Below are 25,451 nucleotides of genomic sequence, written 5' to 3' on the forward strand. Positions count from 1 at the left end.
TGAGCTTCAAACTAAGTATCACAAAAAAAAACGACGGAGCCCTCATCATAGCTTAACCTTGTACTAAATTTTCTAACATATATGCCTAGAGATAATTATTTTATAGGAATTTTATAAAAAAAATATTGAAAAACTCAAAATATATTAAAAAGAACTACTGCTAAAATAATCTCAATTAAGTAATACACATAATTAAATAATAATTAAAATAAATAATGACCATAGATCAAAATATTAAAATATAGTATTATAAGCATACTCACCAAAAATTAAATTTACCAACGCGTTATATCAAAGTTAAACAAATTAACTATTCATAAATTAAATTATTTATAAATTTTGTAAACAAATTATTTCCGCTTTTAATATCGTAAAAGTTAATTTATACTATAAGTAACTTATTAAAATAAAATATACTTATAACGTAATTTAGACAGAAATGCATAAAATAAATACTATACAATGGTTAAATTATATACGTATCCAATATCCATAAATTTTTGTGATATAAAATTAAATAAAAAAGAATTTATTAATATTTTTTACTGCATACATATATTAGACAAACCACACTCATTACAATAGATATATCATTTGAAGTTGAGTATAGTAAGTTAAAAGCTTAAACTGTATTAATTTATTAATTTCAGACATTTTATTATATTTATTTAACTTATGTAATTAAAATTTAAAAAAAAAAGTCATCAATATTATTAGAAAATTGAGAACAAACTTCAAAACAACTAAATTCCGTTTTGAACAACGATAAGTATTTACAATGGAAATTATTGTACATAAACCATAATAATAGTTTGAATTAAATTAAATAACAATATATTATAAATAAAAAAATGATGATAATTATTAAATACTATATAGTACTATGAAATAATTTAGATTTTATAAATTGTTGGATATCCCAGTATCAGGATACTGATTGTAGGTATTTATATTTTGATTAATTACTAGATCGAATTAAAATTATTAACGAACTACTTATGCATAAAATATTTCAACAAAGATTTCAGTATTTTACAAATAATTATTTAAAAAATATTAAAAATAAGTAGATGTATAAATATAGATAAGCATAAAACAATAATATTCAAAATAATCTTGATAATACAATTAAATAATTTAATAGTTAAAAACTATAAGAGCTGAGAAAATTCAATTATCTAAATTTTCTAAATCATCCTAACAATTCGAAATGCCCAAATTGTTCGGTTGATCTTTAGTTATCTTGAATGTCCTTAAAATCCTAAATTTCCAATAAAATCGAATCCAGACACTCAGAATTAGACTCAAAGGTTATTATTGTTTCATTGAATTTCAGTTGGATGTTGATCACTGTCCAAAGTTATAGTCACGCTGGGAATATTTTGGATCGTTGTTCTATGCGATGACGTGTAATTATCTGGGGTCTGATTGGGTGTGGTTGTAGCCTTGGTCGTAGCCGGTCTTCCACTGTGAACATTTGGCATAGTGTCGTTGTACTGATACTCGACACTGAACACAGCGGGTACTGTCGACTGACCATTGCTGGTATACCCGCTGCTAGTTGAAGGCAACCACGATTGTGGTTGATAATAATGGTCGTTTCGCGTCGCTTCTTCGTACGTCGGCGGTGGGGTTGGGCTATTCGGGTACGGAATGTCAGGAGTTTTTAAAACTTGTTGATTGTTATTAGAGTTCATTGTCGAAACTTCTCCCTAAAAAATAATAATATATTTAATAGAAGCAAATAGATATATATATAATATAAAAATTTGGAGAACATGCTTTTGTTATATAGTAAGTTTTGAGAGTATGTAGTCATTGAATAAGTCACTGTAATCGCAGAAACGTATTTAGATTCTTAACACACTAGGTATACTACCCATACTCCTCTCCCTTTAAAAATGTGATACTTATCTATTTAGATCAAATCTTCTGGTTTTATAATCATAAAAACGTTTTATAATTTAAGAACTTAATAAAAATAATAAGTATATTTTTAAAATTTGATTTTATAGCTAATTTTCTAAAAGCTACACTTCTTAATTTTATTATTTTTCCATTCATTTAATATGCAATTATTCATATAATATTATAAGATTATCATATCTTATCAACCAAGTCCAAAATAATAAATGCAATAATCAACAGCTATAAACTATATTATTATATTTTAAAATATCTAAATAATAACTAACTAGGTATAAATAATATCCATAAAATTATCCAAACCTAACCTAATACGATTTTCGAGCAATAGTATTTACTACTGATTTAGTTGTATCATATCAATATATCATTTTATGTTATTCTTATTATATCATAACATAATAATAAATAAAAATTTTATTTTAAAAGAATATTTTCTAATACAACTATTATTGCGCAAACTAAATTTGAATTTAATTATTATAATTATTGAATCAATAATTTTCAGTTTAAAAATATAATAAGAAACAAAAGAATCAACATGTGCGCATATCATTGAACCACTAATTAATAATTATACATTACTCTGCTAAAAAAAACTAAGAAATTCCATTAAGTTTCATCCCATCACATACGAAGTGTTGCTTAACATTAACATATTATTATGTAGGTATACAGGGTTATTAGTTTAAATATCTATGAATTGCTAAAGTTCCTTCATTGGAAGATCTCTTCATTTAAGTATAACATACTACATTCACAAACTAAGTACCTACAACACTTACATTTATTGTAAAAATATATTTCTATAGGTTATGTAAAAAAATGAATACTGAAAAGATATTATAGATAAGTTTTCTTAGTAATTTTAAATTTTCATGTTTTTACAAAACTAGAAAGACTTGTGAAATTTGGAATATTGTAATTTAAAAAACAAGCTATTGTGTTCAAAATTACTATATATTATATAAATATGTGGTAAATGATTGTTGCATGCTATACCATTATAATAATATATGAAATAATGTAAACGTAGACTTAATACTAATAACAAAAATAATGTACATTTTAAAATTGGTCAATTTTATTATACCAATCAATATTATAAAAAAGTTAACAACAACATCTACAATAGATGGAGAGACCACAATGAGAAATTAAAATCACATTCATGAATAATTGTGCACATAATTATTGTATGTAACAGCTATAAAAAGAAATAATTGTTCGAAAAACATTATAATTAAAAAACTAATTTAAAGGCTATTCAATTAATTTGTTATAAAGATTATTTTTACATACCTACTTAAATACGCCGTGATAACATACTAACCAAATTTTACAAGTCCTATAGTCTATAATAAAATTATAATAAGAAAAGTTTTATAATTAAAATCATAAAACAAAACTGTAAATAATTTCTTTAAAACTTTGGACTTAATCATACTAATACCATAATGTAAGTATAAAGTCCTAACATATTATTATGTTAAGAAAGTCCACCTTAAATTTTTTAATAAATGGATTCAAGTTGATTTCACAATTCTTATAATGTAAATGGAAAATATTCTGTAGGGCTAATCTCTATCTCACTTCCTTAGTATCTATATTACATAATATATTAGTATTAGTATAGGTACCTATACATATATCTTATACGTTTTGCGTTTTACATAATTAAACATAGTATTACAATTCCTTGACTCGGAATTCAATACCGGTGTGGTGAGGTACAGCTAGGGATACTCCACAAAATGTTGATCTACTATTCCGCTCAGCTAAACTTTATATAAATTATAATAACTCATAAACTACTATTCTGAATTTCGATTTTTGTATCGAAATACTCCAAAAAAAATCTACTTCAAAGTATGAAATTAAAAATTTATGTTATCATTCAAAAAAATTTCAAAAATATTATTGTTATTTTATTTAAAACTGGAAATAATTTTAAAAAAAAGTTTATAAATACTTTAATAATAGATTTTAAAATAATGAGTGATGTTCAATAAAAAAGTTACCCAGCATATTGTATAAGTAATGCCTAAACATTACCAAAATATTATAATTACCCCCAAATTATTTCACTTTATAAGTATTATCTATAAAATAATAATATGTAATATTATATTTTTGATGTTTAACAATATTATATATACCTACCTAATAATAAGTATATTAAATATATTTGAAATAAATTAATTCAACATAGGCACGTATTATAATGATTTTAAATTAAGCAATAATAATAATAATTATACATTTACACAATTAATCTATCTTTAAAATTAGAAAATATACTGAAACACTCTTCTCGAAGTTTTGATAGCAATTTATTGTCGAATAATTCGACTCAAATTCAATATAAAAATGTACCTATTTGCACTTGCTGTTTACACAAAATAGTGGTCCGTTTACCTTTAACAACCAAGGAATGCCTGATTTTTAACAACTAACAGTAGAATAAGTTTTTTTACTATTATCACCAAAACATTTTGTATTTAACAGAAATGTTATGATTCACTTTTTTAACAATTTTAGTATACTAGTATACTTATATACATTAATAGGCTCGTAATATATTTTGCATACCTATGAAAAATTCCTACATGCGCTTATATATTAGTGTGCTACGTCAATGTGACGTATTATCACATTTATAATGACTATTTTTATACTTTAGTGGGTGTATAACTAAATCAATTGGATTCAATATAAAATAGCTATGCTTTTATATCATTAAAATTAAATTAAAAAGCTGGAAACAATTAATAAAGACTAAAGAGTATAATATAATATATTGTTATGTTATTCATTTTGTTATTATAAACAGCGACCTCCGCGCAATCTCATAATTATTTTTATTATTTATTTGATTGGCCACATATAGGTATAAATAATTATTATAATTACAAATTATAGTTATAATAATATTATAGGCATAGTTCAAAAATGAACTCTGTATAACTGTAGGTACCTATATGTATAATATAACTATTAGTTATAATGCTATGTATATTATACCTCACAAAAAGCCTAAATTGCCCATACGAATTTAAATTTGGAATCAACAATATATGATCGTAAAATTTATCTAATCACAAGCTGCAATAAAATAAAGTTACAGTAATTTTGATTTTTCAAAAAAAAAATAACACGTAATAACGGCTGTGTAAGTCAAATATGCTTTTACAAACACGACTTGTGTAAACCGTTAGTATTCTGCGGTAGGTTCAAGTGTACACGATTTAAGACAATGTAATGGTAAAAAACAAAATTTACAAACTATACAATATCGAGAAAACAACGATTCTTTCGAAAATGTGTCAAAGTATTGTAAGCGAACAGTATTACCAACTTATGGTCACTTCTACTAAAATAATAAAATCATCATTCAATGACATAATATTTTTATATATTTTTATAAAACTCTAATGAAGTTTATAACAATTTATAACGTTTGCAATTAGTACAATGTCCATCAATGAATATTATTTATACTTGAAAATTGAAAATATGAAACATTACTATATACCTACGTACGAATTTAAAAACTTACTCGTATTTAAAACTACGTAATGTTACATCGTTTCAACTATATCTATGGAAAATTAAGAAAATTAAAAACTTAATAATAAAATAAGTTTAAATAATTACTAATTAGATAAATACAACTACGACATCGTAAATTTTATTTCCCAATAGTTAGGATCAATCGTATATTTCCTTAATCGTATAAGTCTAACCACATTTATATTTCAAGAGCCTAACCTACTATATTTAATTTCAAATTGACCTAACCTAACCTATCTGATAAAATTGATATACCCGTAGTAGTATTATAGTATCAATACCTTTTCTATCATCTTTCACGGTTTTATGTGTAATAATTTACCTGAATACTTACATAACTTTCACTACTAATAATTAACAAAATACACCGTAAGTATGAGAATATTATATTATATAAATGTATGTGTTTACGAGTAATTATATTGTAGTTTTAGTAGTTTTTCAAAGAAAAATTATTTCTTTTAATTGTGTTTTTGTTACAAACGATTAATTTAAGATTGATTGAACAGATATATTTTGAAAAATACGAGGAAAAATATATAGGCAACAGCAAAGTCATTCACGTAAATTTAATATCAAACGCTAAAACCTTTTTTGAGTTAAGAAGTGCATCAAAAATCTGCTCCAAAAATTAACTTTCGTAATATCTATAGGCTCATAAATATAATATGAACTAATTATAACCAAACATTTTAGTGCAATAATGTCTAATTATAACGTAATATAAAATTTTTTCACATCAAAATAAATCGTATAAATCTAATATAACTTTACTGTTCCAGTCATACACGATAAACGTAGTATTATAATATACGGCGTTCTTATGAATTTAAAACAAAACATAAGAAGAACAAAAGTTCTTCGTTATATAGATGTGTTTCTAGCTCATTATTTTAATTTATTAAATGATACTGTGCTTAAGATAAGACACTTAAGCTAGTATATATTATAATTGATAATGATTTTTTGATGGAATGAGACAATAATTGTTAATTGTTATACGCCTAGTTACTATAAACAAATTAAAAATTCGTAAATGTAACACATTAAATGTTTTAAACGTGTTACAGTTGATTTTTTTGGTTTTTGTAATACTTTTTACTATGATTTAAATTTTTTTTTTTTAACATGCAATCTATAATTCAAAACAAATTTCTGAAGTATAATTTTGATAAGTTGGAAGGACAAAATTTATTGTGCTAATGGAAAATTAAGTTTGATAAATTCTTACTCTAAAAAAAAAAACAAAAAAAACGTCCAATGCTCCCCTAGCCTTATTAACATGATGACTTAGATACTGCAGGCTACAGCACTGGACTAAATTAAATCCAGATATATAAACTACAATTTAAGGTATGATATTGTTTTATCGTATAATGTGCTGCACGCTATAATACAGTGTGTAGTGAGAGATAAACAAAAACAAGTAACGTCCTATCGTACAAATGCAGTATATTATGTGTTATTATATATGATACAAATACCCTTGAAATACTTCGCATAATATTACGTACAGTTTAGCCAGTTTACTACATACGGTTTCGGCCAGAGCTGACACACAATATGATGTTAAAACACGTATTACCCATGTTTAATCATACTTACGGTTTGATTCGAAGCAATTACGTTGGTGCTGAACTTCAGAACGAGAACGGTCGTGTAGTAGACGGCCGGCAACAGCACTAACGTGACGATGATCAGCGGCACGACATGTACTGAAAACTTGGAGAAATGAAACACCGATAACAGGACTAGTAGAACGATTATGAAGGCGATTATGTATTTCTTCAGGTGGTTAATCACAGACAACAATTCGTCAATGTTACCGCGATAAACTGCGTCAACCATGGCAGCGGTTCTATAATAAAGGACAAAAAAATACATACATAATAATATATTATAAGCACAATAATATTCTATTTTATACTGCAGGTACGGTGGATATAAAATGGATCAATACAATTTATTTCAATAAAAAATAATTTGACGGCCACGTCGTATGACGATATAATATGTTACTGTACTTATATTATCATAACAATACTAAATGTATAAAATAATATTTTAATTTTTAACGAAACAAAGTATTGTGCTAGCTGTGCGAAAAATTGCTAAGTGTAATCAACCAAATATAAATCATTTTTTTACAACATCATATTAATTATAATTATAATGCGTTTACTTTCTTTTTATTATTATTATTATTATTCTACTGGCTATATAGAACGTTATCGAAAGCGGCGCGCCCATGAACGACTGGTATTGTCTTTATACTATACTTTTTTAAATATTATTTTATTGAGTAAAAATGACGTTAAATGTAGTTCTCGTATTATTATTTATTTTTAAATACTGATACAGAGATCTGTTATACCTATTTTACTTTGCTCGCCTCGATGATGTAGAATTAAAAAAAAATTTAAAATCTAAGATGATAAATCATAGCAATCGAAAAACGATTCCGGATTGAGCAGTTCAAGCAATGCCACTAGCAGGTGACATTTCTTCAAACATTTTCGACGGTCATCTGTAATTTTTTTCCTATTTTTTGAGTGAAATCTAAAAGTTACAACTCCAATAATGTACCATTTAGAAAAAAATTGTTCTCCTTAAATATGCTGAAGTACATGAAATAATTTATCAACACTTCTTCTATTCGAAAAAAAGTGTTCACGAAAAGATACAATAGGAACCTATATCAAGGAATAATAATAAAAAAAATCACTAACTAGCATTCTTTGCTTCACTCAGAATCTATGGAAATATAGAACCGCAAACGTCAGTAAATATTTGCACTGTAGTATATAGATAAACAGATAATACAATATATATTATATTATTATAGAGAGTGGAACATTTAATTTTCTATATAATAAACGTCGTCTCACACCAGTGTCAATAGCAATTGCATCATTATTATTATTATCATCATTATATATAGATACATTTAACAATATATATTATAAGACATTTGATAATATTATATTACTATTAAAATTATAGTCGTAATGAAAATTAATAGTATAATCATTTTATATACGTATACTATGCATGTATCAGTATAAGAAATGATTCATAAAAAAAAAATGTAATTTTTACTGATTCCGTTATTGGGTATAATTCATTTAAATCGATTAAAACGGTTATCAAGCGCGTACATGTCTGTACAGTTACACTTAGTCCTTAGTCACAGTAATCTATTAAGTCTATTTAACCTAATAATTAATTGACTGGCTTCCTATAGGTAGGTAGGTACATATTATTATATATACTAAACGCTGGTACCTATTTACCTACATTATTATTATTTAATTTATTTAACAGTTCCTATATAGGTATAGACGGAATATCTAGATACAAAACGAATGCTCTCGGGAATCGAAGAGTGATAAAATTTAGGAAAAAATAGTAATCATAAATTATATGGATATACTTACCATTGTAACCGAGATAAATTAATAACACGTATATATGTACGTTGTGTGCTCGCGAACGGAACAATATAGAAGAGTATAGGATTGAAACCCACAAACGCGCGAATGTCTGTGTAGTGTGTTTACATGTACCTATATAAAGCAATATAATAATGATAACTCCTATTTAGTAGTGTTACAATAATATGTTTAAAATAATGTTCAAATAGATATTATAATAATGACTAACGAGGATTCGAATTTAATACGTTCGCGTTAATCGTCCATCGTTAAGTCTCATTTACCAATCTTGTAGTTAAATAATAAGTCAAGCCTTATTATGTTTATAATATTGTTATTAAAATATACACACACATACGTATTTAAATACATATACGCGTACATACATGCATACAATACTCGACTTCCACTGTTTACCAGTTGATAAAAGTATTTTATACCTATATTTACTTGGCAGATACTATTGTAAAATGGCGACGAAAAAGTTAGGTACTCCAGATAATAACAGACAATAACTACGGCGAATTATAATTGTTGTAACACTAACTGTTTGTAAAGAACATTACACAACCGTTGTATAGGGTGTTCGTCGTTGTCGAATTATTTGTGTTAATATAAAGTATAATTGTGTCTATTAAATACAACGGTTGAGACACCCATGGTACTCACTCTGTGCAAAATACATAACATCGAGAAGTAGGTATTCTTCTTATAAAAAAATCAAATATATATATCATTTGTTTCAATATCAACACGCGGTCGGATTAGCTGGGTATTGATGACAGACACTACGTTGAAACATGCAAACTATAAAATCAAACATTGCATAATAAAGATAAAAAGAAATCGACTTTGGAAGTTTTTCGAAAAAAAAAATGTACGTAGGCCTCGTTAAACGAGTTTTAATAACTATCCAGTCGCACAAAGTATAATATACATATATTATAATATTATATGGATCATAGATATTGAACCTACTGCGAAACGATTGCTGACGCCTAAATCCAAACTGTAACCCAATAACACTCCTATTGCACAATATCCATATAAAACTATAAAAATATATTTAATTTATACTGTTAAAAAAAAACACGATTTTATAATATTATTATAGAGCTAATAGTAAATACTATAAAGTATAAATAAATGCAGGGTTACACGGTATGGTTTAAAATTTTAATTAGAAATTACAAGAAAAAAACAAATTTAAGAAGTACCTACCTATAACTTATGGTTAAAAAATTATACGAAGTTATAAAAAACTTAGGTTTCAATTCATTCAATAGAAATAATAAATATATATATAAATTATACATAATATCTAAAATAAAATATAATATGTAGGTACCACATAAGTCTTTCATTTATTAATTTTAGTAAAAGTACTATTATACTATTGTCTATTATAGACTAAGTATATAGTAACTTGTCGTAGGTATACCTATATTTACTACGGACAGTCATAAACTCTGAAATTTAATCATATAAAACCCAATGTTGCATTAGGCCTATCAACCTAACATCGAACGACAATAAAAAGTTTTAATGCAATTATATTACATGTTAAAATGTACTTGACTGAAATTAAATACGTGAAAATTAATTTTATTTTATAAAGAACGTATTTGAAGTACCTATTTGATAATGATGAAATATGATAACACGCAGTAAAGACTTTTTTTATGATAAGACACAAAAAACAAAATGTGTTTATTTACCAAGTATATAATACCCAAGCGGCAAGCAATAAATCTTGAGTTATCCAATTTAATTACAAATAATTTGACAATTATTTATTACGTTTTTCTTCAACCTCAACATGATATTTATAGGTACTCATAAACTCATAAAATACTGTAACATGACTATATATCAGCCTATCTGTATTTATCCGATTTATTTGAATTAATATTATAACTGTATATTATGACAGTCAATGATTTAACTGTACAAAGGTATAAGTTAAATTTTTTAGTTCTGTATTTATTTTGTTTATTTTCAGATATGAAACATTATAACATGTTAGTGTTTATAGAGAAATTTATAGATTTTACAATGATGTATTTTCTTTTTGATTATAATAATTATCATTAACCGTTATTTATTTTTGTGGAGTGTTCTTTTTGTAGGTACCCATACACAGTATCTTTGCTAAACAATTCTAAATATGGTGGGTACTTACTAAAGAGATTATTTTACAATTTACTTGATAATTTATAGGAATGTTTTAAAAAATTCTGACAACCGCCAAAATAAATAATAATTGAAGAAATGTCAATAACTGTGTTTTTACTGAATTTTACTCAGAATTATTTCTCAATAATATAACGAACTAATATTTTCCGGGACAAACTTCAAGGAGTACTTCTTAAGTCTTACTTCGTTTTTTATATACCTATGACAAAAATTATAATATGGTATATAAAAGCGATTTATTAAAATCTTAACTAAAGCCTTCATAGTTAATAAGTGTGTGAAATCAGTAATCGCTATTGATGTGCTATACTGACCAATTTTTATTAACTATGATTAGTTCATTACCAAGGTACAGGTCATACACCCATGCACTTCTATACGAGTACTAATATAATACTTACTATAGGGGTACAGTCTGGTGCAGAACTAAAAAGCTATTGTAAAGTAGGTACATGTACCTCATTTTACGAAAGATATCTACTATTAACCAAGGCAATCTTAGTCAGTTAGTTAGTCTTAGTTAGTTTTGTACTGTGCCTTGACAATGAACTGTGTTTAGGTTGCCGTGCGTTCGCTTGTGGAGTTCGCTGTTTTTTGCCGTATGATTTAACTGCGCAAGTCTGCCTTTGGTGGGTCTTGCGTACAGTAGTTACGTAGACAAAAAGGTCCCAAACTACGCAAGTCTGCCCTGGGTGGATCTTGCTACAGCGAGGTGCCGTATAGTCAAAAGGTCCCAAAACCACGCAAGTCTGCCTGGGTAGGTCTTGCTACGGTAAGGTAGGACTGAATACTGACTGATTTTGTGCTCCACACTGGTATTTATAGGCGGCGGCGCTGTGCAATCGCTGAAGCCGCCCGCGTTTGTCTTGTGATTGGTTATTGCGGTCGTAACTAAACCCTCCGTGGCCTGTGATTCGTTAAAACGCTTGAAACCGCGCCCACCGTGAACTGTAATTCGTTAGCGCCTGAAAATACGCAAACTCTGGCCTGTGACTCGCTATAGCGCGTGGGCGCGTCCCCGTTCCGTCATAGAACACGGGACCGGCCGTTTTGTGAATTGTGGCACCGTAGACAGCGTGACTCGGGCTCCTCCGGCGCAGAGCACGCGGGTCGCCGAACGCTTCGTCTTTGCTCACCGTGAGCCCGTATGCCGTTACTGGTGCAATGAACGTTTATGACACAGTACATAGATTCGGCCCTTTACAGTCGGTGGAAGGTTAGTAGCTCATCTGTGATCTGTACGCCTCCCGACGTCAAACGTGCCCGTTGCAGCGTTTTATTCGCGACGATCGACCAGACAGAGTGCCGACCGACTATATTCCGAATCTCATGCTGTTGTGCACCGTATTTTGACTAACGGCCCCGTAAAGAATAATACATATATATATATGTTGAACAGAGAATATATATATTTGTGTCTATTATAATAATTAGATAGATTATACCTAAAATCTATTTATTATGATTCCTGCTATAATTATATAATACCTATACATCAGGGGTGGCCAAACTTTTTTTGATCACGATCAGCTACTAATAATATACTTCACCTTTGAAAATCGAATTCCATAGAATTTTTTTTTATTACTGAATAAATATAATTATTAAGAAACATTTAGGGCGCGTGGCCTTAAAAATAAATTCTAATATGATCGACTTTGAAATTATCCGTAATCGACCATTTGGTCGCCCCTGCAAGTATATAAGTATAAGTATATATATTAAGTTTAAAGAACTAAAAACCATAGACAAAAGTTGAAATTTATAATATAGTAAATACATAAGTTTTTACATATACACAGGTCATAGGTACCTTTAACGGCCAATGGACATAGTTATACACTCAAAAATAAATTTAATTACCTATATACATAGATTTATATCTTGATTTAAGGTTTGACCCAAAATATTGAATACTATGTTACTACTTAATACTTATTATGTTAACAAGATGAAAAAAAATTTAGCTAAGGTGAGGTTGATCTACCACTAACGAACAACTTATCCAAAAACAGATTTCGCATATGTACTTACATATATGATGTACCTTACTAGATACATCATACATAGTACCTATATTTGAACGCTTGATTAGATTGCGTAAACGAGCCCTCCTTCATCTAAATAGTTATAGTAGATAACCTCTCTGCTACTCATATTAATAAGACATTTAGACATCTTAGTCTCATTTTCTATCCGAATACAGTTTTCCGTCGTCCTGTCTTGCCGATCGTAAAAGCTGTTTGAGATCGGAACTCATTGAATAACGTAAAAAATGAATTTTTAGAATAATTGATTTTAAAAAAATACACGTTATTTTCGGCCTAGGTATACCAAGCCATTTGGAAGATTCGGCAAACTTATCTACGAACAGGGATGAGTATAATACTACCTATATTATCAATATTTTAGGTTAAGCTAATTGGATTTTAATATGTTTAAATTATTCACCAAAATAAAAATATTTCATTTTATCAAAAGATTTTTCAAGAATAAAATAAATTTCTCTTTAAGAAGACGTTAAACTCGTATGAGATGTCTACCTCTTACTAAAAATATACAACAGTAAAGTTGCATCAAGTAGAACCATTGGTTCTGAACCAATTGTGTGTCCCTATCTTTAATATTAAAGTAAATTGACCAATGATCTAAGTTAAAGGTAATTTAGCACTATCTAGGTTAAACCATTAGCATTCTTCTATACTTTAATTTTTTAAATAAGATATAAATAGTATATATATATATATATTACAAGTTAAAAATGCTCTAACTTAAAAATTAAAATATTGAAAAAATGAAATTCCCAAGCACTGATATAGTTCTTACCGTCAACTTTATAACACCTAATAACTAATAAGTCAATTTACTCAGATATTACAGCACAAAACGCATAATTATTTTAGAAGAAATTGTTCCACTAAACACAAATTTGCCATGTAATTTGTTTGAAAGACAAAGACAACACAAAGTATAGCATTCTCTTAAATTATGAAAATATTAGTTAAGATCACTACTCACTTTAGTACTTTCAAACAATAAATTTGACAAAAACTACTTAAATCGAATTTTAGGTATACCGTATGATTTTTACTACTAAAAACGATTTAACAAAAAAATATCAGATTAATCCAAATAATATATTAGGTACAAGTATTAGAACAATGGTGTCTAAGTCAATTTAATAAAAATCCACTTATCATTGATACTCGTGGATTAGATAAGGTGGATTAGTAAAATTACCATGATTATTAATAACTATTCAAATCACTTTTTGTACTTAATTACTAATTTGAAACTTAGGTAGGTAAATACCTATTATTTTATAAGTATTTTTCCAAAGACTGGCAATGATTTTTAATAGCTATATCACGCCTTTTAACAGTACGTCATGCACACTTACCGCATACGCCTGCTCTGACTTCTACCCAACTTCTAGCTTAATCTTTTTTGCTTTCATGTATGTATAGTATGTAGGTAGATACCTAGTTTTATATTTGATGTACCTATGTTTGATATAAGATATTTATTAAAATAAATCACTGATAGTAAAAAAATACTCTATAACAAATGTTCAAAATAATATTGCATGTAATAGTCATAGAATATAGTTGAATTCATGTAAATATTAAAAAAAAAAAAACTTAAACTAAAAAAGGTTACACACGATATGATTATTTTTTAAATATTATTAGATACGCTAAAAATACTTTAAAAATTAGTGCTACAGAATAACCTAAAACACACTTTTGTTATTCGATTTTAATTTCAAACTATTCCAATGCCACTTTCGATAAATCCGGTTCTCGATGGATCGTTTTAAATATTAGGTACCTACTTGAACACGGTGCTACACCAAAGATACCGAGAAACACACTATTTTATCATAATATGGGTTAATAATAGGTACCTAAGTTAAATTCGTCAGTGTTCTACCGAACGATAAGCTACAGTAAGCGTGTTCCTCACTCATCGCTTCATCAGTAGTACCTCCTAATCATATTATTATTGTGCTCGTCTGTTTACTCAAGATACCGTACGTGTTTTAAACCACTAAACATACTTAGTTTATCAAATTAATTTACATAATTACACATTTTAATATTTTACATTATTATAATATTGTATTTCTTGCTTGTAGAATAATCCGATACACATGGAAGTTAGGCAATAGATAAAATCCAAAACGTAAAAAAATAATAACTATTTATAACGCAATATTGACAACAGTATAATAGCAACTAAGACATAACATATTTTTCAAATTTTTATTTCATGTAGGTATCGAAATGTCGTTATGCATAAGACTATTAAGACATCGGTAGTACCTTATATTAATTAATAACTATAATAAAAATATAATATTGTAAAGGTATCTACTTAGTTACAACTTGACTTTTATGAATAAAAATATGGTTACAATAAAATATTATATAAAACAAACAAAAAAATATTAACCAATAATGCAATCACAGCCTGTAAATAAAAACATATCAAATTACATGTAAACGTTTAATATAAAATATATAACACACGGTAGCTCACTAAAGAGATTTTTAAGTTACGATTAATAGAGGATTTCATCAATCAGCTAATTTAATATCTTTAGCGTGAAACCCACTGTGTACATAAATATAAAATAAGATCTGAACTTTTTAAGTAATTTAAAACATTTACGATTTTGGTAAGTCTGTTTAAACATTTTAATTTGATCAACCATATTAAAGCTTAGTAAATAATAAAAAAAAATTTTGTTCGAAAAATGTCTCAAACAGTAATTAAAATATATAATATATAAATATAATAATCTTATATAATAAATAATATATTAAGGCACAATGTTTAAGGCACTAAGGTAACTTATTGTTAGCATATGTAGCGTTTTTATATGTTTTTAATAGCTCATAATAAAACAGTCTTCTTAAAGATAACTAATGTGTATTACAATATTTCTTTTAAGCACGTGAAGCAATACTCCATTATTCAAATATCCAATCACAAGGGAGCTTTGGCATTTTGGATGCAGGCCATGGTAAATATCCAGCCGTTTTGAATACCCAATAATCATATGATACTTTTCCAATCAACAGCAAAAGTACTGACAATTCTGCAGCAATCACATAATACATATAATGTGTCCAATCAGCTTTTTTAATGCACACCAATTTTTGATCCAAGTCTATTACCTATAAATTATTCAATAAAATTATCAACTAATGGAATCTGTATTTTGTAATGACTACATATACTCTAGCCCACGAGAGACCACTTCTGGGCAGCGACCAAAATTCGTCCGTTCTCGTGCATTCTTACCACTAAACTCTCCAACCTAACCTGACCGCCGTCAACGTGCACCGCCTACACCGTCATCGCTCTGCCTCCACCTGCCTATTTGTATGCACGAAGGAGTAGTGCTCTCTTGTGGGCCGGAGTATACACAAAAATTGGAGAGGGAACTTAAGGGGGCTTAGCCACACAGAAATTTCAATATCCTCCAAAATTGAAACTTTAGAATTGTTATATTGCAGGTTGATTTACTATGGATTATTCTAGCCTCCCTAAACATTTAATTAAATGTCTACCATGGCTAATAAAACAATTTGAGAAATTTAAAATTACATTAAACCATAGGTATGTCTACAAGTTGTATATGATATAATTATTGAGAATATCACACATATTCTTGATTGTTTTCTCAAAAATAAATTTTATTGGCTTCTAATTAACTTTGATAATAACTAATTTCTATACTTTACTATTATAAAAATAAAATTTAAAAAAAAATCTTTAGTAATCCAAAATATATTTATGATTTTTTTTTTCCTTAATTTGTTGATACATAAATAGAGTAAAATCTACATGTAAATTTTCTTAGTTATCAGTCAAAATAACATATTTTGGTATTTTTAATATGCATCAACTAAGTCTGGACATGCTTATAAATTATACACTAGTTAATAAGTTAGTTTTTATGAGGAGTAATTGAAATTAGTTTTGACTCTACAGATTTATAATAAATAATTTTAAAACTGGATTTACTTTTAATTTGTGTTGCATATTACTGCATAAAATTTCATTGTAGTCTGGAATATGAATATGATTTGTTAACAACCATATCTGAAATTAAATAAACTTAAATTAATAAGGTATCCTTTCATAACATTCATAATAAAGATGAAATAATGAATGACAATACAATTATATTTACATTTTAAAATATTTGATAATAATTAATGTAAATTACACAGTACCTATTCAATAATATAAAAAATTAAAAATAAATAGATTTTCAAGTAAGAATTTATATTAAGGAATTTAGTTTATTAATATACATTAAATTAGCATTTACAAAATAAACAAAATATTATTATTTTTTTAATAGAAATACAATTTAAATATCTTTACATCCATAAAACAGATATGAAAGAAAAGAAATTAAGTGAGCTTACAATTATATTTAAAAATTATAAGTTGTAACTAACAAAACTAACGTAATATTGTCAAAGGCGCAACTAGGGTCAATTTTTTGGGGGGCTAGAACAAATGCAATGTGTGTATATTTTGTTTATGGAATGTGCAATATTGATAATATCTGAGGGGGCTAGCCAAATATTTAGAGAGCTAAGATCCTCCAAGCCCCCACCTAATTGCGCCTATGAATATTGTAATCAGTGGTGTACTCATCCTATAATTGTTTATTTTTGTATGTACTCATAACGAAAATCAAGATACATGGGCCATAAAATATGTAACATTACCCTTTTCCTAGAAACTATGTCGAAAGTTGATTATCCTCCCATAGAGATGCTAATGACAACAAATTAAGTAAAATAAAAACAAGCATGATAACTAAATACCTAAAATACAAATTAAGGCAAATATTTCAATTTACAAATTATGTTAAATTTGTTAGATATAAAAATGTTTCATATATACGTATAAATTATACAGTTTCAGGTTTTTTTTTATCGTAATATATTTTTAGTATTACTTCTGGATCATGAATTTTAATAACAATCATTATTTATTAAATAATATTATGTACATAGACAAATAAACAGAATAGTGTCGATATTGGAGCAAAGCCATTCACACTGTATTCTATCCATAATTTAGTAGCATATCCATAATTTATTTTATACCACTGTTTGTAATAAAATATTTTGATTAATAATAAAATAATAATGAAATTTAAAATAAATATTAAATTTTTATTTTAAGTGGTCAAAAACTTTTAAAATTTAAATATTAGTCATCAACATAATCAATTGCAGTTTAACACTATTTAAAATTATAACAAACCTTTAATGATTTTGCAGTACTGCAGTCACATTGAAGTTCATTTCCACCCAAGTTCACAATATGTCCCTCAAATCTAGTAAAGGAATTTTGAAGTATATACATAGGCAACTAAAAAAATAAATAATAAGTATAATATGCTATAATAATGTATACTTAGATAAAAAAAAAAAAAATAATGAACGTCACTTTGCTATAATTAGGTTTAAAGTATATCCTGCATTAGTAAAACAATTTCTAGCTAAAATAGTACATCAGCCTATGTCTAGATTCAAGAATATTTATAATTTATTTATATTACTTTCAGTATGTTGAACTATTTTTTTCATATACATAACATATTAAATATTTTTCAATGATTATTATATTACTACATTAAATATTATTGTTGTTATCTTAAAGCTTATACTGTTGCACGGGCACAATAAAATCGTGCAAATAACTTAAGAATAATCTAAACATTTGAAAATGTCTTTGTGTACTTATAGAAAATAATAATATATGTGATGAAGAATAGTATTAAGTCCTTATAATTAATATTTTTTTAAGAAAGATTGTTTATTTAATTTATTTATTTTTATGATAAAGATTTTTAACTTAAAATGTATATAGATAAAATGCACAGGTATTTTTAAAAATATTTTGATTGCTGAAAGATATACTGAAGAAACTCTTCAAAAACTTTTTTACCGAAAATAAAAGTATTAACTGAATGCAAAACCAGAAACTATACCTCAACATTTAAAATTAAAACATTTTTATTTCTCCTTAACACAAACATAACATCAGACAAAAAAACACACACACACACACACACACACAGCATTGTAAACCAATAAATCCATCGCTTAGAATCAAAAATCAGTTAATAATTAATAAATAATAATTGTTGTAATGAAAATAATATACTTACTGTTTTCAATTGATTTAGTTTCAAACTCAAAACAGCATAGTTTTCTATGAAAGTTGAACCTTCCAAGGATAAAAGGTTAGATATTTTATTTTCATCAGCATAAAAAAATCTCAACGTTTTGTAAGTTTGATCTGATACCAATAAGTCTATATTGGTAATCTATAAAATAAAATAGGTTATCATAAAATTATGACACTCAAATATAAAATAAAATATTTAAATTTTAAACAAAAGCAATTTTTTGTTTTTAAAAAGGTATTTAAAAATAAAAATTATTTTTTTACATTATTATTGGTGACATTTAGTAACACAGTGTTTTCTGGCAGGTTTTCTGGTAAACTTGATAGTTGTTTATTTGAACAATCTACTTCTACAGTATGCAATGTCTTTGTTTCTTGTACCATTTCTATGCCATGCCATTTACAACTACAATTCAATGGACAATCTTCGTATAGCTACATTATTAACAGAAATTAAATGAGTATTTTTTTTATTTCAGTTGATTACAAATGAAAAAATAAAAATAAATACTGTTGAAAATATTTTTAATTAAATAATATTTTAAGAAGTTAACTTTACCTTGTTAATAATTTCCACCTGATTTAATGCAACTTTTTCTGTAGAGTTAAACCAATGAAATGACAGAGATGACATACAAAATGTTTCATTATATTTTTTAAAGTACAATTTGTACTTGGCATTTCTTGATCTTTCCATAAGCTCTAGAAGACTTGAGCAATGAATCTTTATATTATCTAAAATATTTGAAGAATCAAAAATTAATAAAAAATTTTAGTTTTAGTTATCACATGAGTTCAATGTTTAATTACTTGAAACATCCAGCCAAAACATTGGCACTTGACTTTTTATGGTAGGTAAACTTGATATATTTACATTAGAAAAATCTAACATAGCCAACATTTTAAGATTTTCCAATGCTAAAGGATCTTGCCATTCTGTACCAAAAGCATTGTTAGATAAATTTAAGCAAGTAATTTGATGCATATACTCTAAACGACCAAGTAGTCGGTTAATATAACTATTTGTAATTGAAAATGAGATCAAACGGCTTAATTCTGGTGAAAATTTTCCAAAATTAAAATTGTCAGCTGTCATGTTGTAAATGTGTAAAGCTGTAATTGTTGATAACTTAGCACCTAAAATATTAATAAAAAATAAGTATACAATATACTAGATAGATTTATCTTATTAAAGTGGTTTTTTTTAAGTAGGTATACATATAAATATTATAAGATTGCCATACATCAAAGAAATTATTTTTTATAAAAGGACTTAAAAAATAACAAAAAGCAATTTTGTTGATTAAAGAATATGAATATTACTATAAAATTATTCAAGGAATGTGTGATGTGTATGATATGTTATACTGTATATCACACATTTTATATCAAGCTTAAGTTTTAAAATTCTTATGTTTCAACTAAACAGATATAATTCTTAATCTTGAGTACTTATTTAGTTTTTACTATTATAAACATAAAATTTTTACACAAAAACTACCCAAATAGGAATTTTTATTTTATTAGGTGAATCAAAGTGCATTAAAAATTGTATAAGCAGTAATAATTTGTTCTATACCTGAACACTCAAAGTTTTTTATCAAGTCTTCATTTGACTGAATTTGGCAGCAAAATAATGCTGATTCACCAGTTTTCACACATTTGCATTTATTTTGTAATGGGCAAGATTCTGCAGGCTGGTTGTAACATGGTGGTAATTCATCACATTGAATAATTTTTACATTAATGTAGAAAATAAAAACTATTAAATATAAACTTCTTTTACTCATATCTGAAACAGTTGTTAAGTAAGTTAGCAGTTTGTTAAAACCTAAGAAACTTAAAAATCAATACATCCAAGCAGATACAAGGAAAATGTCTGTTTCAACCCTTTAGTAAGGGTACCTATAATTTAAAAAAAATTATTTATGAGGTCATAGTTGTTTACTTGTTGTATTGACATTCAATCAAGCATTTAGAGAACAAGAACACTTTATCCGCAGTACCCACCAGCAAGTAATTTATTAGCTTATTCTTTACCTACTTTATTGATATCAATACTACCTTATAGACATTAAAATCAATTAACCATGTTCATACAAATTTATTAAAATGTATATTACAAGGAGCTATGTAGATAAGGCAAAAGTTTTCATGAATAAGTTTTTTCTTATCTACTAATATTGAGGTAAGTTGTAGTTTTGTTTTTTAAACAAACAATGTAAATTATGATCTTTAATTGATAAATATTTTCAATAGCAAGCACCCTATCATTTCTCCTCAAAAAACTAACGTTTCTAACATCTAATCAAAATAATACAATCAAAAGTAAATAAAACTGAAGTAATTTTATGATTTACCATAATGTAATAATAAAGGGAACTCCTTAATTAATTAAAGTAATTAATAGTAAGTAAAGAATAAAATAGGATAGAAGTTATGTTTTAAATATAAATATCTACCGCACCTAATATATACTTAGGTATAACTATAATACAATAAACTATTAACTATTTTCAAAAATTCAAAAGTGTTTTTTTTTAATTATTTATATTTCTAATTTAAGTTATTAAACATGGTAGGTAGTATCTAGTATTAAGTATTTATAAAATACAACAAATATAAACAGATGGGTAAAGAATATGTAAATAAACAAGTAAAAAGGTATACCTATTAAAATATAGATAGTAGATACTAGATACCTACCCTATTGTCCCAATTTACAACCTACCTAGTTAGATAAATTTATTACTAAGTATCATTAAGTAAACAAGTTTAAAATTAAATATTTTTTTCCAACCTACTAAATTATTATAAAGCTGTTGATAAAAAAAAAAACACAAAAAAAATGATAACATTAAATAAACATTATTTAAATTATGGTACATTCAATCAGCATTTTAACGTCTATTATTAATAAGAAATTAACTATATGAGCTACACCATTGCACCACACACAAACCTATACTAGTATATGGTTTAAAAAATATTTATGATTACTTATGATCAATTATTGTATTTTTCTTGTTTAACATTGGTCAGTTAGTGAAACTAATTTAAACAGTTTTGTTTATATCGCATTTATTCTTAATAATTGGTTAATATATCGATAAAAAATAACCTTCAACCACCTTATTGACAAAATATAACAATAACAGGAGCAATGACTAATCACAACATAATTATAATTCTTACCTAAACAGCAAGTTGGGCAGAATTGTCTTAATTCTAATTAAACGCCAACATATTTCTTAAATTAATTCAGTCATCGGAAAGTAAAAAATAAAATATTATAGTATGCAATATATAGGTAAGTAATAATGTACTTTAAAAAATATAATTAACACTAATAGAAAAATACAACAAAATTTAATAACAATAACAAAACAATATAAACAAAAACCAAAAAAAAATATTTTAACAATAGGTAGGTACTATTAAATAATATTATTTATTAGGTACGAGGTATCCACATACGGTTATCACTTATCATTCACGATTTTGTTTTATCAATAATGATTGTATTGAACATTCAAACAGTGTGGACATAAATAAAAATTGCATAAATTATACTTCCATTATTAACCATTTATTAAAATTATTATGTAATTATAATAATAATAATTAAGTACTACCTACCTACCTAATTAGTAATTAGTAATGTAGTACCTAACAATATAAATAATTATTTAACACTAAAAAATAGTCACGATTAAAGAATTTAATATGGATACCTAATAACCATGAACTAAGACATGCTAATAGCTAATACCTATTTATATACCACATAGCTAAACTTTAAATCGTGGCAAATGGTAATTAGTTTCAAATGTTTTTTAAGGAATGGGTAAAACTAAGAGGAATACATAGAAACTAGTAGTAGACGGGGTTGGTGTCCGATGGCCAATGACTCCGATAATGGCATCTCTATTATTTATTGTATATTTGTAACTACCTACAATAGGTATATACTCTATAGGTATTATGATAAAATATCATAACATTAAAACCACAGACTATACGAAAATATATTTTTAATGTATTTTCATAGTATAGTCTTTGTTAAAATAATTCTCAACTAACCTTTGTTTGCCTATTAGGTATATCCACACGCTATACTAGACCGGATAAGAGGGGGGTAGAATAAGATTAAATTTACTGCTTAGACAATTCTTTTTTAGATATAATTATACATAAGAAACACAATGGGTAGGTTATATATATATATATACTATATAGTATTATAGTTTATAGTTTTTTTAAAACCATTTTGACTTTGATTCTCAATAAAATGTAAATTATACATCCTAATAAATCAAAAACTATATTTATTCAAACTTTGATTAGATTTTAAATACATCAACATTTTTAAATAAATTATAAACTTAAAAAGATCACTTCTTGAATCATATAAAAATTTAAATAATGAAAATCATGGATCTTAAGTGCACCAACTATAAAATTCCTTAAAACAGCAATTAAATAAATTTATAAATTCATTAGTCCAGGGCTCGGATTTTAAAGCATAGTAAGCAACTAAAAAGCACACGATTGTTTAAAAAAAGCAAATAAAAGCATATCCAAAAATTAACATGAACTAGTTATAAAAATGAATAAAAAAAAAATTTAATTAAAAAAAGAATTAACTACCGTGTATTTCCATCGTCCTTAGATTTTCAGTACCTACCTAGCTAATGAAACTGACTCTATTATCCGACAGAATATTTTTATGCATAGAAAACGAACTCTCTGCATCCACTGAAGTGATCGGTGCATACTTTATAGTTAATAGTTCATCAAAGAGGTTTCAAATTATAACACTAAATCTTAAATTTTGAAATAGATGATATCAATGTTGATGATGTTATAAGCATACTAACCGTATAAGTACTACAGCCTGCAGGCTATATGTAGATCAATAATTTATACGTTTAATACATTTAATAAACAAGCTGATAACGAAGACAATAATAATCCAATATCCGCATTCTGGGTTTTTAGTTTTTACATTAATTATTTATACATATATATTTTTTTTTTTATTGCAATTCCTAGCATAAAATATATAAAAATATTACAACTGGAATAATCAAAAAGAAAAGCGATAAAAAGCATTTACATAAAAAAGCCAAAATAAATTGGTTTATTTGGAATCAGAATGACGTGAAACGAATGTATGGATAAAAATTAGATTTCTATCTCATATATAAAAAAAGAAGCATACACTTTAAATTCCGAGCCCTATTCATTACTTTATAAAGAGAAAAATGGAGGTACTTAAGGATTGTTAGTCAATCACTCTGTATTATAGTTTTCAGTAAGCATTTGCAGTCGTGTTTTGTATTATATTATATAATTATTCGACCTTTCTACATACATATCTAAAATAATGCCATTGAAGAAAGTTTTAAATCGTAAATATATTCTGTTTACCAAGAGACCAGGACTGAACGCAAGGATTGTTATTTAGGGGGTGGCAAAGTGTGCAACGGCACCACTAACTTAAAAAATGTTAAAAATTGGGCCGCCATTAATCCTTCAATGCGCAGCGTTATAATTAACTTACTAAATTATGTTTTCATATTTATTATAATAAATAAAATATAAACATATTTTTAGACTGGTAAAATGATAAAATTTGCCTGCCTAAAAGTTTGCACACCCAGAAAAAAATCTGAAATAACGTCCCTGACTGAACAACAGACGAAAACTTTCTCCGCCACTACACCACCTGTAAGCTACGGTCCGCCTATTTATCACCTGTTGCTCTAGAGTTTAGAGCAACAGGTGATAAGTACTCCGAGTGAAGACAGGTTTAAACTTTAAAGTAATACAGTGTTATATTTTATTGTAGTGATTATACCTGTATTATATATTTTATGTTGTTCCTCACTTCAACCATATATATTATTAAAGAGGAATTGAATTGAGATAAAAATGTAAGTGGAAATTAGCTTGCAAGTGAAGCGATTGTGTTTATGACTACTTTCTGAAATAATCAAAAATGTTGCTCTCTTTATAGACTTAATAAAAACTTAAATGATGCCATACAATTAATCATTTTAATCACATTGACTGATAATATAATGTAAT

General features: G+C 26.4%; 2 protein-coding genes across 8 annotated transcripts; both read right to left on the minus strand.

The window, feature by feature from the left end:
- Window positions 1–360: 360 nt before the first annotated feature.
- LOC114119483 (uncharacterized) lies at window positions 361–14,862 on the minus strand. Of its 5 annotated transcripts, none has more exons than XM_027981044.2 (3): window positions 14,530–14,862; window positions 7,105–7,357; window positions 361–1,712 (listed from the first exon to the last, which is right to left on the minus strand). In XM_027981044.2, exons 1-3 carry the CDS (start codon window positions 14,532–14,534, stop codon window positions 1,323–1,325), a joined length of 648 nt encoding a protein of 215 aa, XP_027836845.1. In that variant the 5' UTR covers window positions 14,535–14,862; the 3' UTR covers window positions 361–1,322. The 5 variants fall into 5 exon arrangements, with proteins under 5 accessions (XP_027836845.1, XP_050066931.1, XP_050066930.1 ...); XM_050210974.1 differs by lacking the exon at window positions 14,530–14,862 and adding an exon at window positions 11,667–11,822; XM_050210973.1 differs by lacking the exon at window positions 14,530–14,862 and adding an exon at window positions 11,531–11,654.
- Window positions 14,863–15,315: 453 nt separating this feature from the next.
- On the minus strand, window positions 15,316–24,219 carry LOC114119490 (protein halfway). 3 transcript variants are annotated; one of them, XM_027981054.2, is made up of 9 exons: window positions 24,009–24,219; window positions 20,938–21,150; window positions 20,169–20,495; window positions 19,918–20,093; window positions 19,623–19,793; window positions 19,339–19,497; window positions 18,429–18,536; window positions 17,166–17,243; window positions 15,316–16,312 (listed from the first exon to the last, which is right to left on the minus strand). In XM_027981054.2, exons 1-9 carry the CDS (start codon window positions 24,019–24,021, stop codon window positions 16,106–16,108), a joined length of 1,452 nt encoding a protein of 483 aa, XP_027836855.2. In that variant the 5' UTR covers window positions 24,022–24,219; the 3' UTR covers window positions 15,316–16,105. The 3 variants fall into 3 exon arrangements, with proteins under 3 accessions (XP_027836855.2, XP_050066927.1, XP_027836856.2); XM_050210970.1 differs by having other exon boundaries at window positions 24,046–24,218; XM_027981055.2 differs by lacking the exon at window positions 24,009–24,219 and adding an exon at window positions 22,554–22,816.
- Window positions 24,220–25,451: the final 1,232 nt, after the last annotated feature.

This window comes from Aphis gossypii, chromosome 1, assembly GCF_020184175.1.
Source record: "Aphis gossypii isolate Hap1 chromosome 1, ASM2018417v2, whole genome shotgun sequence".
NCBI lineage: Eukaryota > Metazoa > Arthropoda > Insecta > Hemiptera > Aphididae > Aphis > Aphis gossypii.